Source organism: Crocodylus porosus, unplaced genomic scaffold (genome assembly GCF_001723895.1).
Source record: "Crocodylus porosus isolate Cpor-Errol unplaced genomic scaffold, CroPor_comp1, whole genome shotgun sequence".
Lineage (NCBI taxonomy): Eukaryota > Metazoa > Chordata > Crocodylia > Crocodylidae > Crocodylus > Crocodylus porosus.
The window spans coordinates 65,846,689-65,860,908 of NW_017728931.1; the positions used below are offsets into that span (position 1 = coordinate 65,846,689).

A 14,220-nucleotide genomic window follows, 5' to 3' on the forward strand; every position below is an offset into this window, starting at 1 on the left:
GAAAACTTGTTACAAATTCGCTCCTGGGCACGGGGGGAAGGGGGCCCCGGGGCCGCAGGACAGGCGTGCACGCGCCCCGCGGGTTCCCGTCCCGAAAGGGCGTCGCTGCCTCGCGCTTCCCCCCGCCCCCGGTCCCGCGGGAGGCGGGGAAGGGCGGGTCTTGCCGGGGCTGCGGCGGCGGCGGCGGCCGGAGGCGGCCGGGGTATAAAGGGGGCGGCGCGGGCTGCAGCCGCCGTCTGTGCTGGCGCGGCGGGAGTGCGGGGCGCGTGGGCACGGGGTGGGGGGGCGCCGGCTCCGGGCACCGCCGATGCGTGGACTATCCGCTGCTGCAACATGCCGGAGCCACGGTTCCGCTGACCGGAGTTAGCACACGGCGAGCTGGGCTGGACTGCAGCGCTGCCTTTCCTTATGAAGAGGACACAAGTGAGTGGGGAGCGGGCGCACGTGCCCTCCCGGGGGCTGGGGCGGCGCGGGCCGGCCGGCGGCGGCTCTCCCGGGCACACACAGGTGGACACAGGCGCAAACACATGCACATGGACACACGCCCTGACGGGCGCGCACACAGGCGTGCGCGCACAGGCACACACCTAGACGCACACGGTCATACACGCACACAGGTACACGCAGACAGGCATGCACAGCGGCACACAGGCACACACACTGGCATACACACATCGGCGCGCACACGCACGCACACAGGTTGGCAGGCGCGCACAGGCTGACAGGTATACACACACACTGTGCACACGCACACAGGCGCACACAGGTTGACAGGCGCACACACCGGCCTGCAGGCGCACACGAGCTGACAGGTACGCACTGGCATACACACACAGGTGCGCACACGCGCACGCAGGGTGACAGGCGCACACAGGCTGACAGGTACGCGCGCACACACGCCGGGACGACTCTGTTCCCTGCCTAGGTCCTTGCACCGCCACCCACGCCGCGCCGGGTGCCGGCTGCCGCGCAGCTCCGCCCGCCTGGCCCGTAGCTGCGCCGCGTTCAGGCGCGGGACCATCACCGGGGCGGCCTGGCGGAGGCCCTCGGCTGTCCAACGCGAGGACGTGGGTGGGACCGAAGCGGCGCCTCCGCCCCGCGGGGCTCGGCAGGTCGGCAGCCGCGGGTGGGAGCTCGGCTAGTGCTTTCCGCGGGCCGAGGCGATAGCGGCACCAGGGCTTGGCCGGTCCTGGGAGCCTCGCGCGGGACAGAGCTGTTGCGAGGGCCGAGCACTCGTGTCGCTACTCGGGCTGAGATGGGGGATGGCTTGAAGAATTCCCTTCTCCCCGCTGCACAGTGCAGCTGGGAGCAAAGCTCCAGTACATGGGTTGGGATGAGGCTCTGATCGTTGAAGCTTTCCGCTAAGAACCTGACCCTAATAAATAAGTTACATATGTTGCCAGCCATGCCCTCATTAGATAGGTATGTGCTAAACACAGTGGACCTAAAACACCAACTAAAGAGACAGACATATAGCTCGGTGCTATTCTGATTAGCTTCATTCAAGCAGCTTGTACCATACAGCACTCCGTAAACATTTTCCATAGCTGTTTGGCATTCTTCCCCTTGCCCTTCCTCACCCTAGTAATAAAGGATTGCTCTGTACAGATGTGGGACTTTGTGCCATTAGGTTGTGCATGAGATTACAATCACTGCACTGTGTATATTTTCAAAAGGGGGAGGGGGAGCATAGTTGGTGAGAAAGGAGCAGGGAAATAATTTCACAAGCCCCCAGAGCTCTGTCAGGAGTAATGTCTGAGACTGTAAGATAACAAGTGCTTGTAAAAGTGCCACTGCCTTTAGTAAGCATCAAAAGTGCTCAATACCTCTAAACTAGTAGAAAAAGAGAGAGAAATACTAATAGTGCAACAGCAGCCCCAGTACGCCTAGGGGCTGCTTCTGTTCTGGATGTGCTGCTACCTATTTCTTCTTATCTGAATGTTTCCTGATTTGGTCCTGGTAGCTCACTTAAGGTGCATAGCTTAAGGTTTTGGTGTATAGCTAGGATTAGTACAATAAACTAATATTAAAGATGGAAAAAATAAAAGGAAAAATAACCAGAAATGTGCCTACCTGTTCTACTAAGCAGTCAAAGTAGTCTACCAAGCAGACCAAGTAGTCTTTCAAAAGGAGGGACTAGGAAGCCCTTGTCTCATGGGGCATTTAAACCAGGATTGGACAAAACCTGGGGAAATGCATTTCATAGAGAACACTTGTGTAGCAGCTCTAGAACTCAGGGGTCTGTAATTATTGCAACATCTTATCAAAATGAAAACTCATATAAAATGGATATCTACAATAAAATGATCAGCTAACATTGCTATAACTAACACTTGAGATGATCGGGGTGGCTTTCACCCCTTAGATATAGTTCCAGCCCTTACATACTCAGTACAGATGATTATTTGGAAGTGTTCCTTTGCGGCGTAAGGGTAGAAACTTTAAAAGTATATACCGTCATTTACATAGGAATTGCTAACAGCAAAACACTAATTGTAACCTAGCCCAGTTTACTCTTGGATGCATGTATGGGGAAAAGGAGTGGTTAAAAACTACCAAGTAAGGGGATTTGTGATCCTTGTCCAAGGACATGTTTGACTTATAAAAACTATCAGTTATCACTTATAAATAAATATTCCTCCCCCCCCAATTCACAAATGCAGGGCAAAGCAAACATAGTGGTTCCACCCATTATACCGGAAAGCCAAGCAGTCTGGCATTCTGCACCATATGGCTTAACTCAGGGGTTCTAAAAAACGTGGTCTATCCAACTGTTTCTATCGCAGCAGTAAAACATCTGTCAGCCTTCCAGCAGTTACACTTCCTGCTTGTTGGAGGTAGTTATACAGGTTTAGGTTTCTAGAGCCTTTTTCTCAGCTATCTAACCCTAAAAACAAATACAAGAATCATTAAGTCTCCTTCAGAGTTGTTGCATATTCCTTCTAACACTTTTTGTGATCTACGATGGGTTAGCAAACACACAAGAAGCCAGAAACAATGAATCATTCTGAAGAAACTGGAGTATGAGAAACTAAGCAAAATACTTTTCATAAGGCTGTGTCACATGAAGGAGAAGAAAGCAAATAACACAATTAAAGAGAGGGGGTGTAACCAAAGAGTAGAAATTGGTATCTTGATATTGCTTTATTATGACTGTGGATTGTTTGTTGCAAAGAAAAGGAATGGAACTGGCAGTCTAGGAAGGAAGCTGCCCACTAGATCTTTAAGAAACAGATGAAATTCCAAAAAGTTTGAAAGGCGCTACCTTAGCGGAATAAATTAAACTGATCAAGATCAAATAGCCTTAAAAAACTATACTTAAAATGAAAGAATCCACGTTTTTGTTGTTTAGGATAATGTTCTACAAATCATTGTGTTTAGTTGTTGCAGCGAAATGACTGATGAAATGATGATACACATCTGCAAGTGAAGTCCTGAAGGACAGTGGAGGAAAAATAGGATTTTTTTTTTTAAATATATGTAATAAGCCAAAGAAGCATCTTGATAGTTTAAATCCTGAAATTCCTTCAAAACATGTGCAGTTAAATAAAAATGTAATTCCCTATTGAAGTATAACTATAGCGCCTACCTACGTAAAAATAGAATAGCAGTTTCCTTGATTATTAATGGTATGATTAAACATTCATATTCTTAATAATAATATGATTAAACATTTAGGGTCTAGTCCTACAAAGTTTTTACTCATAGGAACAATCCCAATGAAGTAATCTCACTGAAGGATTACATGCATGACGGGGTGTGCAAGATTATGCATTTAGTAATTAAACCTTAATACTAGAAGTGAGTTTGTACTAATAAGCAAAAAAATTACTGATATCAAAGAAATCTTTGGAATTTGAGGGAAATAAGATAATTGATGCTGTAATGTTTCCAATTTCCTCATTCTTTCTTTGTTTAAATGGCAATCTAACAAGTGTTGCTCGGTTCATTCAGAAAAAATACTGCTAAGGGAGTCACATTCAGAACTACCTAGAAACAATAGTGAGAGTAGCATCAACCAGCAGCTCTTGTAATTGCTAATTGTTTTGGAAAAGAGACCTGACATACTAGGCTAGACATACAGCTTCTTAGAAATATTAGTTCTGGAAAAGGATTGAGGGGCAGAACATGGCTTTATTCACTGTTGAATGGATGTATTCGTTGCTGGTTACATGACCTTTTGGGCTTGTGTAGAGGGAATCCTTCGTTCTTGCCTCTGGACAGGAAAGGGAGTCTGTCTGGAAATTACAAACTATATATGAAGGAAGTCAACTGAGATCAAATTCAAGGAGAATGAAAATCTATGTATTTGTCTTGCATAGCAGAAGGTTAAAATAAAGAGTAAAATATAGATCTGTTGCAAAACTATGCATGCTGAGCATATGCAGGCACTGTCTTGATGTAAATACCAGCCAATGAAAATTAAATTCCAGCTCAATTTTCTCCTTCTCTAACAGGTGTTCAGGGGACAGTTTGAGTTGGATTGTGTAGACCAGTGGTTCTTATACTTTATTGATTTGAGGCACCCCTAGGCAACTGTGGCACCCAATTTCAAACATTTAAATTTATACATAACAGGACTCTGCTTTCTTGCAGAGAGGCCTGGGAGTGAGAATGGGGGACTGTCCAGGCAGGGACAGGCCTGAGCCTGGGCTTATCTGTTTAGTTTATCTTATCTTCTTATGCTGCACTTACCTCCTTACTCCCCACACCCTTCAAAAGATCTAGCAACACCCCAGGGTGCCCCGTCACCCTGGCTGAAAATCACTGATGTAAATTGTATAGGGTGCCACAACAAGAATTCTGTAAGCACAGTTTAGGCACAGATTTCTGTAAGCCCTGCTTATTTAGGAGAAAGAGCTGTGGAAGCCAGAAGGATGCCATGCTATAACCAGTTAATAAAATAGGTCACTCCACAACCCTGCTTTTGTGTTTGCCTCTAGAAGATTAATTTGCTTAGTTTGAAATATTACATTTTGAACCTCCTGAAATGTGTAAAAAAACCCAAACAAACAAAAAAGCCCCTTTTAGAGGTAAAACAGTAGGATTGTCTAGATAACTGCAGACTGTGTGAGGTGGATTGGGCTATGTAACATGGGGATTTGTTCCTGCTTCCATTTCATGTATTAAAGATTTCTATATTTGTAGCTAGCATAGGGAGCAGCATTTTTGTAACTTGAAATGTGTCAGTAACCTATTTCTGATATGTAATCCTGACCTTATTTTTCCAAATTGTTGTCCTTTTTTGTATTGTATTTAAATTATTGAGATGCTACGTAAAAAGATGTTCTCCGATCAATGGTTTAAAGTTGCGCTGGCTTGCGTAGTCACCGTTTATGCAAAAGTTGGAGTTGGTCAGATGTGCTGGTTGGCTTAGAGTAGGCAATGCTAAGTATGTAGTATATAAACACAGCACCCATTTATTTGAAGCAGATCCTGAAAAAAATGTGTCTATACAAGTCTGTTGGGTAGTTTTGGAGCTGACATAAAAATGAAAGTATTTTGTTCTAAACTCACCCTTTGGTATGCAAACCCCCATATAAGTTAAGTTAACTTTCCAGATCTGCCACTTTTCCTTGGTGTACGGGTAGAAGGAAACTGGGAAGAGGGGAAGGGATCACATTCTTATTTTTGTTGGCTGCTCATTAATTAAATTTGGGTATTTTATTTAATTACATTTATGAATCTTTATTTTTCAAGTTTTCATATATTGTCAAATCCCCAAGTGCAGTTCACTGATGTAGTAAATAAATTTACTATAAACCAGAAGGTTATTGTACTATGAGGGTCTATTTTACAAATTGTAACTGTCAAAATTATCAGAAGTGTATTAGTTTAAGAATGGAAATTGGAGGTACAGTATATTAAAACTGACCAAGAAAAACATCTGGGTAAGGTGTTTAGTTAATTAAAACTGTGACCTTTAGAGTTACTTACTGAAGGCTGATAAAAGAATTATTTCCATTGAAACAAATGTCCAATTTGGTAACATAGTTTAATGGACATTTTGGGCCATGCTGTTACAGGTGACAAAATTTACAAGGTGAATGAATGGTTGTTTGCTTATGGAGTCTGCTCTCAGGTTCAATCTCTTAGGATCAGTGCACACCAGATGTTTGTTTATCTTCCGATTCCATCATTACTGCTAAAACTACTGTATGGGGAGAAAGTTAAAATACTTGAGTCTCCCTGACAAAGCACATTTCATCCATAAGTTCAGGCAAAAATAATATGTGTTCCCAAATCATTCTGCATCCAGCCAAAGTATAGGCTGTAACAAGGTCCAGGAACACATTTCCCACAATCTATTCTTCACAATTAAAGAATATTTTAAAGGATATTGTAACCCAATGAAATGAGTACCTCCTATCTCTCTATCTGTCTAGCTACTAGGGCTGTGTGAAGCTTCGGTCTCTGATTCGATTCAGCAGAGATTCGGCTTGATTAGGCAGCCAAACCTCCAAATCCAAACTGAATCAGGAGACCCTTTAATTTCTCCGAATTGAATCGGACCCCCTGGCAGACCCGGAAGCACTTCCAGTCCACTTCCAGATTCACCATCAAGCACATGGAGGATCCCCCATGCTCCTGTGGGATGCTCCATCCTCCCTGCCATTGTAGTGTTCATGAGCTGCGCCTGGTACCTCAAAGTGTGTAGAACATTTTTTTAAAGCTGTGGCCAAATCAGTGATTCTCTGAATTGGCATTGAATCTTCAGATTTGGATTTGGCTGAATCAAATCAGGACAGTGATCCAAATCAACAAATCAAATCACTGCCCCTGATTTGGGCTGAATCTGAATCAAATATGGCCCATTTTCCACACCCATCTGTCTGTCTGTCTGTAATCCAATGAAGAGAGCTCTAACTCACAAAAGCCTATGCATCTCTGATTAATTTAGTCTATAAGGTGCATTTCTACCTTGTTTTTATCTATCTGAGGTACATATGGCCCCCATTGCATGGGTGCTTCATGATCTTTTATTGGATATATCTACACAATATGAAAAGTAGGAATGAAGAAACAGAGAAGGTTTTTAGATTTTAAAGGTATATAGATGCCTAGTCTCATTAATTTTTTTTCAATTACATTTAATCACCTAAATAGAATTTTAAAACCTGTCCCTGAATTTTCTAGGCAGTCAAATCAAAAGTGATCTAGGCACTTATGTCCATACCTGAAAAGATACTTAGGAGTCTATATACATCTTTTGTGTTCAGAACCACCATGATACTGACATGCTTAAAACCATCACTTAGCTGCCATCTAAGCCCTATAGGTGCCTTGTCCATTAGTGGGCCTCTCAAGTCTGGTATCACCTCCCTAAGTAACAAATAATTCTGAGTTCTAATGCTAGTCAGTCTCAGAGCTATGTAGTGAATCTGGATTTTCAAGACTAACATTAGCCCGCCTATCATATCAGCAGGGCCCAATCCTGCTTTGAGCACACCTGGGTGTGTGTGCATGTGTGTCTAAGCACTCATTTAAAATGTAGAACACTCAGGTTTCAAATCCCTGGTCTGGGGGAGGGACCTGAACCATAGTCTTCCATGTCTCTGGAGAGTGCTCTAACTATCAGGTATTTGCTGCTCTAGGATGAATTGTAGGGGATGGACATACATAACACAATATCGTAAATGTTGTTTAACCTTGAAGCAGACAGACATACACCTCTGTAAAGCTGGTTTAAATCTTCTTGGAATGGTTCAAAGCTGCATCTAGAAAATCAAGTACTATTTTGAACTTGTTCAATGTGAACTGTTATGTGGACATCCAAGTGACATGAGTGTGGTCAGTCCTCCAGACATTTCCCTGCTGTGTTGCCTTTCCTTCCTGCCACCCAAACTGTTATAACTGGCAACTCTGGTATGTAGCCAGAACTCTACCCCTTTCTTCTTCATGTTAACATTTCTTATCAGTGATCTCCCTTGCATTGCTTTTCTTTCCCTCCCCACCCCAAATCAGGAAAGCATAGTCCAGACTCTTGTCACTTGCAGGCTATTGAGGTTTATTGAACTCATATTTAGAAAATAACAGAAAATTGACAATGCTTCAAACCACAGGGCATCCACCCCTAAGACTTCCAAAGCATGGAGCCCTTTCATGCTAGGCTTGCTGGGCTGAGTGCTCACTGCCACCCCCTGGTGTCAGAGCTATAGTACATCAAATAAGTGTAAGCTGGTTCCCAATCAGTGATGTTTCCGAATGCTTTGGTTGTTGTGTATGTTCACACCCTTAGTCATTATTCCACTTGGTATAAATAATTCATTGTTCACTGGGCCTGAGAGAATTAAAATAAAAGTTAGGTCATACAGCTGGTATGTGGAGGACTAAGGTTTGTGTTCTAATTCAAGCAGCTCAAGATATAACTTGGCTGTTAACCCAAGCCCCATTCACACAAACAATATCAGCTTGAATTTTTGTGGCCCTTTAAGGTTGAGCTAGATGGCTTGTTGGTCATATTGACTGAAGCTCAAGTGCTGCTGCCAGTTGCACAACAAAATGTTACTTCCGTCAGCACCCAGAGGAATTCAGGTAAAGCTTTTCTGTGGAAACACTCAGACCCAGATTAATTAAATCCAGGTGCACAAACTTTGTTCTCATTTATTGTGTACTGAAGACATATCTGAGATGTGGATGTTTTCCATTCTGTACCATTAAAGACATAGGTCAGAAGGAATATTTGTATTATTTTAGTATAGTAGAAATTCCTAGCCTAACTTTGGTGTATTGAGCATAATCTTAAATAACCAGTTGTCTCTGGGAATTTACCTTCAGTATCACTATTTTTTCTGATGAAGACAGGAATTCAGTCTCAAAGTAAACTGTTAATTGAACTTTTTGAGATTTGAGAAATCCAGATAAAATGTTCTTCAGTTTTTAAAAAAATAAGTTTTAGGATGATAACTGAACGGTAAATATTAGAACCAAAAATTGTCTTTGTCATCCTTTTAAACAAGCACAACGTTTATTTCTTTCCTGCCAGTAATATAACTTTGTTAATGGCAGATCAATACATGTTTGCCACATACTTGCAGGATGACCTACAGCTATTTTTTCTGAATATGTCCTTGGATTTATTTACTGCCACTTGACCTTTAATTAGTTAGGTCATATACTTTATTATAATTTCAAATATTTTTGTTTTATTCAAGCCATAAAACTGGTAGTTGTTTTTACAGTTTATTCCCCTTTTCAAACACCGAATTGACTCTGCAGACATTGTAGTATTATATAGTGTGTTCCAAAGAATATAACAGTAGCTTCTGTATTAACAGGGTGAACTTATATAAACAACATACACTGAAGCTCTTGGTGTCAAATAGGAATAGCCCATTGATATATCAGACTAGTGTTTTAAAATATAGTATCACAGTGCTATGAGCCTGTAGATTTTGGTGTATTAGATGTATATTTGTTAATTCTTTGTACTTATCTACTAAACTTCCCTGTACAAAGTACAGACTTCATATTTCTGTATAAAATGGGAATAAGATGTCAAAGAAACTAACACTGACTTTTACAGCACAGCTGTGGTAATGGACTGTAGTTATGCAGCGATGAATCAGATTTGGTATGTTTAAATTAATAATGTACTGCATACATTCAATGTAAATGCATAAATGAAAAGAGGTGCTTGAAAACTCAGGAGGCTGAGATTTTACTTTAAACGTGTTATTGTTTTGTTGCATACATGCCTTAAATCCTAGCCCCCATTCACTAACTAAAATGTAAACCCAGGATTTTGTCATGCATTTAGCTATGCTATTATTAAATGCAACATTATGCTTCCAGCTTTTCAACTCTTATGATCTGGATGTCAACTCTTGTTTGAGCTGAGTTATGTGAACAATTTTTTTTTAATGCACTTTGAGTCATATGTAGGAATGTGAACAATAGGCAGCCAACTTAATTTAGAAAGCTTGTATAACACTACTTGGCACAACACTCTTACTTTCTGAAAGCTTAGTTTTTATCCAAAGAAACAGTAAACAAAATTCCTATCTACAGACTCTCTTTTAGAGAGGAAAATTGGTATCTTTATCGTGTAAAATTGCTATCTAGTTCTACTCAAGAAGTCTGTGCTGCCTATATTGCATGTCTTTTCTAACATCAAGAACTACCATTACACAATGAGATGCAAGCCTAAATGAGACTTGCAAATAGTATATTTTTGTACATGCATATTCATCTTTCTTATTTCCATCAAAATATAGGTGTGTACCTGTTTATGCTTTTAAAAAGAATATTTTTGTTTTCTTAAGTACAGTCTCTTTCTTAACTTGGTTTGATCCTATCTTATATTCATAGTAAGGGAATACAGCCTAGGTTTGATTTCTAACTGCTAAAGCACCGGATTTATTTAACCTGGCTATACCATCTATGGTTAGTTCCAAACAGTATTGACTAATCACTTCAACGTTGGTTGATCTTAATTCTATAAACCTGGATTCTATAAACCTGGATACTAAGGGCTCTGACCTGACCCAGCTGAGGCCTTTCTACATCTTAATCTTAGGTGGCTCCTGGACCTCTTAACTCTTGGATTGGCTACACATTAACACCTGAAACTAGATTTAAGCACACTTTAGGTGGCTTAAAGTTACATCACTCCAGGGCAGGTTTAGGTCTGATCAGTGTTATCAAGCTTGTGTTTCACTGATATGTAGCCACTCGCTCCCAATGAGCTGCCCAAGTTGCAGTCCTTTAGCATTCCAGGATACAGTGTCCCCTCCTCACCCTCGTGTTCTGTGTGGACAAAATTTCTACTTCCTGAATTCTTCTGCCGAGGGGGAGGTTCCAGCACCAAGCCAACTCCCCCTCCTACCCCCGTGGGTGTGACCTTCTCATCTCCAGAGGTGCAACCCCATGCAAACACTCTGTAGAGCATGTGCCAGCTAGCCAAGTTGCATGGGTCTAGGAGGGGTTGTAGGGGAGGGGGACAAGATAGGGAGCCAGATTGTGTCCCCATGAGTTAGAACTCCCAGGCCAGATGCAGTAGGTAGCTCGTGAGTGCTGTCACGCACCACTCCCAGCTTTTAACCACTCTGGAAAGCATGACCCGTACATCTCATACTCCAATTCCAAATCCCAATGTCTTAAAATATGAGACTTGCTTTAATTTATTTCCCTTTTATTTCTTTTTAATTTTTCTTCTTATTTCACACTTCAACATCCTTCATTTCACCACCCTTCTCCCACCTCCATTTCCTATCCTCCTCCCATTTTATTACCTACTCCTATCCCATTAACTCTCCTCCTTCCAGCTTCATCTTCCCACCCCACTCCCAACCCATCTCTTGCACACCCCCATCTAGAGCAGGGATAGAAGTCTGTCCTGGCTCACCAGCCCTGTAGTGGCAACTCACAACTCTAGTTCCTAGATTGCCAGCCCCCAGTGGCAAGCCACAGTTGTGCAGATAGGGGACAGTCAGAGAAGGTTTTTAGTCTTAAGGTGTGACTGCTCCAAACTTGAGCTAGAACTAACATTGATTAACATGTGAGCAGCTCAGAATGCATGTATAACAGGGCCCTTACAGTTGGCAAAACTCTCTTTCTGTCTCTCTCTATATCTATATCTATATCTATATCTATATACACACACACACACTTGAATCTCCTCACTAGCTGCTGTTATATTCAGTTCAAGTTTCTCATCTTCAGTGACATCTCACACCTGTTATATCTCAAACGCCAAAGCCAACTTCTCTTTACTTCTCACTTGGATTTATGCTTTATTCATGTTGACTCCTGCAAGTAACCAGCTCCCCTCAGTCGTTCTTTGAAAACCCAGTTATATGATTTGCAGTCATTATGACTTTCTTACCAGTGTCAATACTTCATTTTGTCTGATCCATATAAAATGGAATAGTCTCAGGAAATAACACTGCACACTTATAGAAGAATGTGCTTAGTAATAACCTTCTTATTTATTGTACTTATGAGGCGCCTGTTATCCTAGTACCGGGGTGCCATTTTTGTAGTTGACTTTTTTCTATATATATTTTTATTTATATGTGATACTGCAAGCTAATTTCCAAACAGTCACTTGCTAAGAAGCAAAAAAAACCAAACCGTTTTAACGAATTTTGCATAGCTTTTCTGTACTACTGTACTAGAAAGAATGAATTCAGGTTCCTCACTGCTTTCTTAAATCTCTTGAGCTCAATCTATTATTTTCTGAAATCTTATTTTTCCACACCACACTTACTTTAAATATCTTCCCACAACCAAGTTCTTGTGATTACTTGGAAAACTGCCAGTATTGACCAGATTGTCTACAGTACTTACAAGTATTTCCCACTATGACAAAATGGTGTCCAGTTTTACATGTCACCCTGAGACATAAAGCAGACTTAAAACAGTAGGTTACAAACTGGATTATTTGTATTGCTTCATGAAACCAAACACTTCCTGCTTGGTGTGCTACCATCCAGGAATAGTACCCTGTATCTTGATCTGTGTTCTATATGCTTCATGTGCTAGATGTTGAATTAGTGTGCTAATTATCAAATTATTTGCTAAATGTCAAATCATGACTATATGGTATATGGTCATTAAATTGGTCGGGTTAACTCCTTTTTGCCTCTTATTGCATGTACTTCCAAGGCTAACATTCCCTATTTTCAAATGAGCAAAATTCCTAAATTTTAGAATTACAGAAGTTTTTCTTTTTTGTAGCATTTATCATCTTGTGGCCGAGTAAACACGATTAGAAAATAATTCCCAATAAAAATATCTCACTCAAAAGCCTTTGATATCTTACAGTGTATTCAATGGGAAAGTGCTTACTTTAATTACATTCAACACCATTTCAGTAGGTTTGTACCAGCTTTTTATACAATGGTACACTTTCTTTAAGAATATTTGTGGAAGCCAAGAAACTTCAAGATGAGCAAAGCACCCTGCAAGGCACTTAAAGGGCCTTAATAGTTGAACTATGGCCTTCATTAGGCCACTTTACAGTTTGGATCAGTCCTATTTAAAATAAGATTTCTCAACTTAGTATTATACCAAGATATGTATAATACGGGTGCTCTTGTGGCTGAATTAGAAGAATGGCTTAGAATAGATGCATCCAGCAACTCTTGTTTCTAGATGGGACATGAGTATATCTGATTAGATAGGGAAGCTTCAAAGATGTAAGTTCAGTAAGTAAGTTTAATTTCTGCCTTCTCTATAAGCAGAAATAGTAGCAAACATATATATATATAAAAAATAATTTAAAAAATGACAATTGCAGATGCTTATATTTTTACTTTTGCTGTGATTTGTATCTCGCATCCTTTCTCAGTTATTCACCAAGCTGAAGTTACTATGTTTTTAACACAAAAATGACATAAAAACAGATACACTAAAAGGCTAGGGAGAGACATTACAAATAAACTGGTCTGAGTGATCAGAAACTGGTTTAAATCTGTAACAGAATATATGTTCAGTGCACATAAACCAGTTTGAAAATGGCTGGCTGAAACTGATTTGGCTCAAACCAGTGTATGCAATGTCTGTCCCATTGCTGGTTTAAGATAAACCAGAGCATCCTAGCACGCTCTCTGGGCTGGGCAAGGGCTCTCTGCTCCACAGCAGGGCTGGCCCCTCCCATCTGCTCCAGGGCTGGTGCTTCAGCACAGATGGCAGACTGCTCCCACCCTCTCCCTCACCACTCCCTGCTAAGCAGGAATTCCCCTGCCCCTCTACCTTGCGGAGAGGCCTTTGTGTATTAGCTATCAGACCACATGCCGGTTACAGTTAGCGCTGAATCAACAGGTATAATCAAAAGGTAGCTGGTAATATTCCTCTGCTGTTTTCTTAATGGGGTGATAAAGATGGAGTTAAGGGATGATGAACACTGTTATCAGTTTTCTGCTGGGCTAGTCAAAGCATCCTGCTAAGGTCTGGCCATGCCCCCCTCAGCTCAGTGTTGTTGAAGGGATGGGAGGGCTGCTCTAGCACCCCCTGGCTTCTAGCCTGAGCCACTGCAGGCATGTGCCTGCATGTCTGGGATGGCTGTGCAGTTACAAACTAGTTCAGCCTAGCCTGGCTAGACTAACCTACAAAGATTGAATTAATTCAGGCTCAGGCTTTTTCATAGTTTCATAGTTTCATAGTTTCTAGGGTCGGAAGGGACCTCAGCAGATCATCTAGTCCGACCCCCTGCCATGTCAGGAAAGAATACTGGGGTCAAATGACCCCAGCAAGATGTTCATCTAACCTCCTCTT

The 14,220-nt window shown here is 41.7% G+C and overlaps 1 protein-coding gene across 2 annotated transcripts in view; it reads left to right on the forward strand.

The window, feature by feature from the left end:
* Positions 1-207: 207 nt before the first annotated feature.
* KITLG (KIT ligand) overlaps positions 208-14,220 on the forward strand; it is a 100,686-nt gene continuing 86,673 nt past the window's right edge. The window contains exon 1 of one of the 2 annotated variants that reach the window (XM_019545264.1): positions 208-423. In XM_019545264.1, coding sequence (XP_019400809.1) covers positions 409-423 — 15 coding nt within the window. In that variant the 5' untranslated portion in view covers positions 208-408. The remainder of the gene's footprint in view (positions 424-14,220) is intronic. The other variant, XM_019545263.1, reaches the window with a different exon arrangement.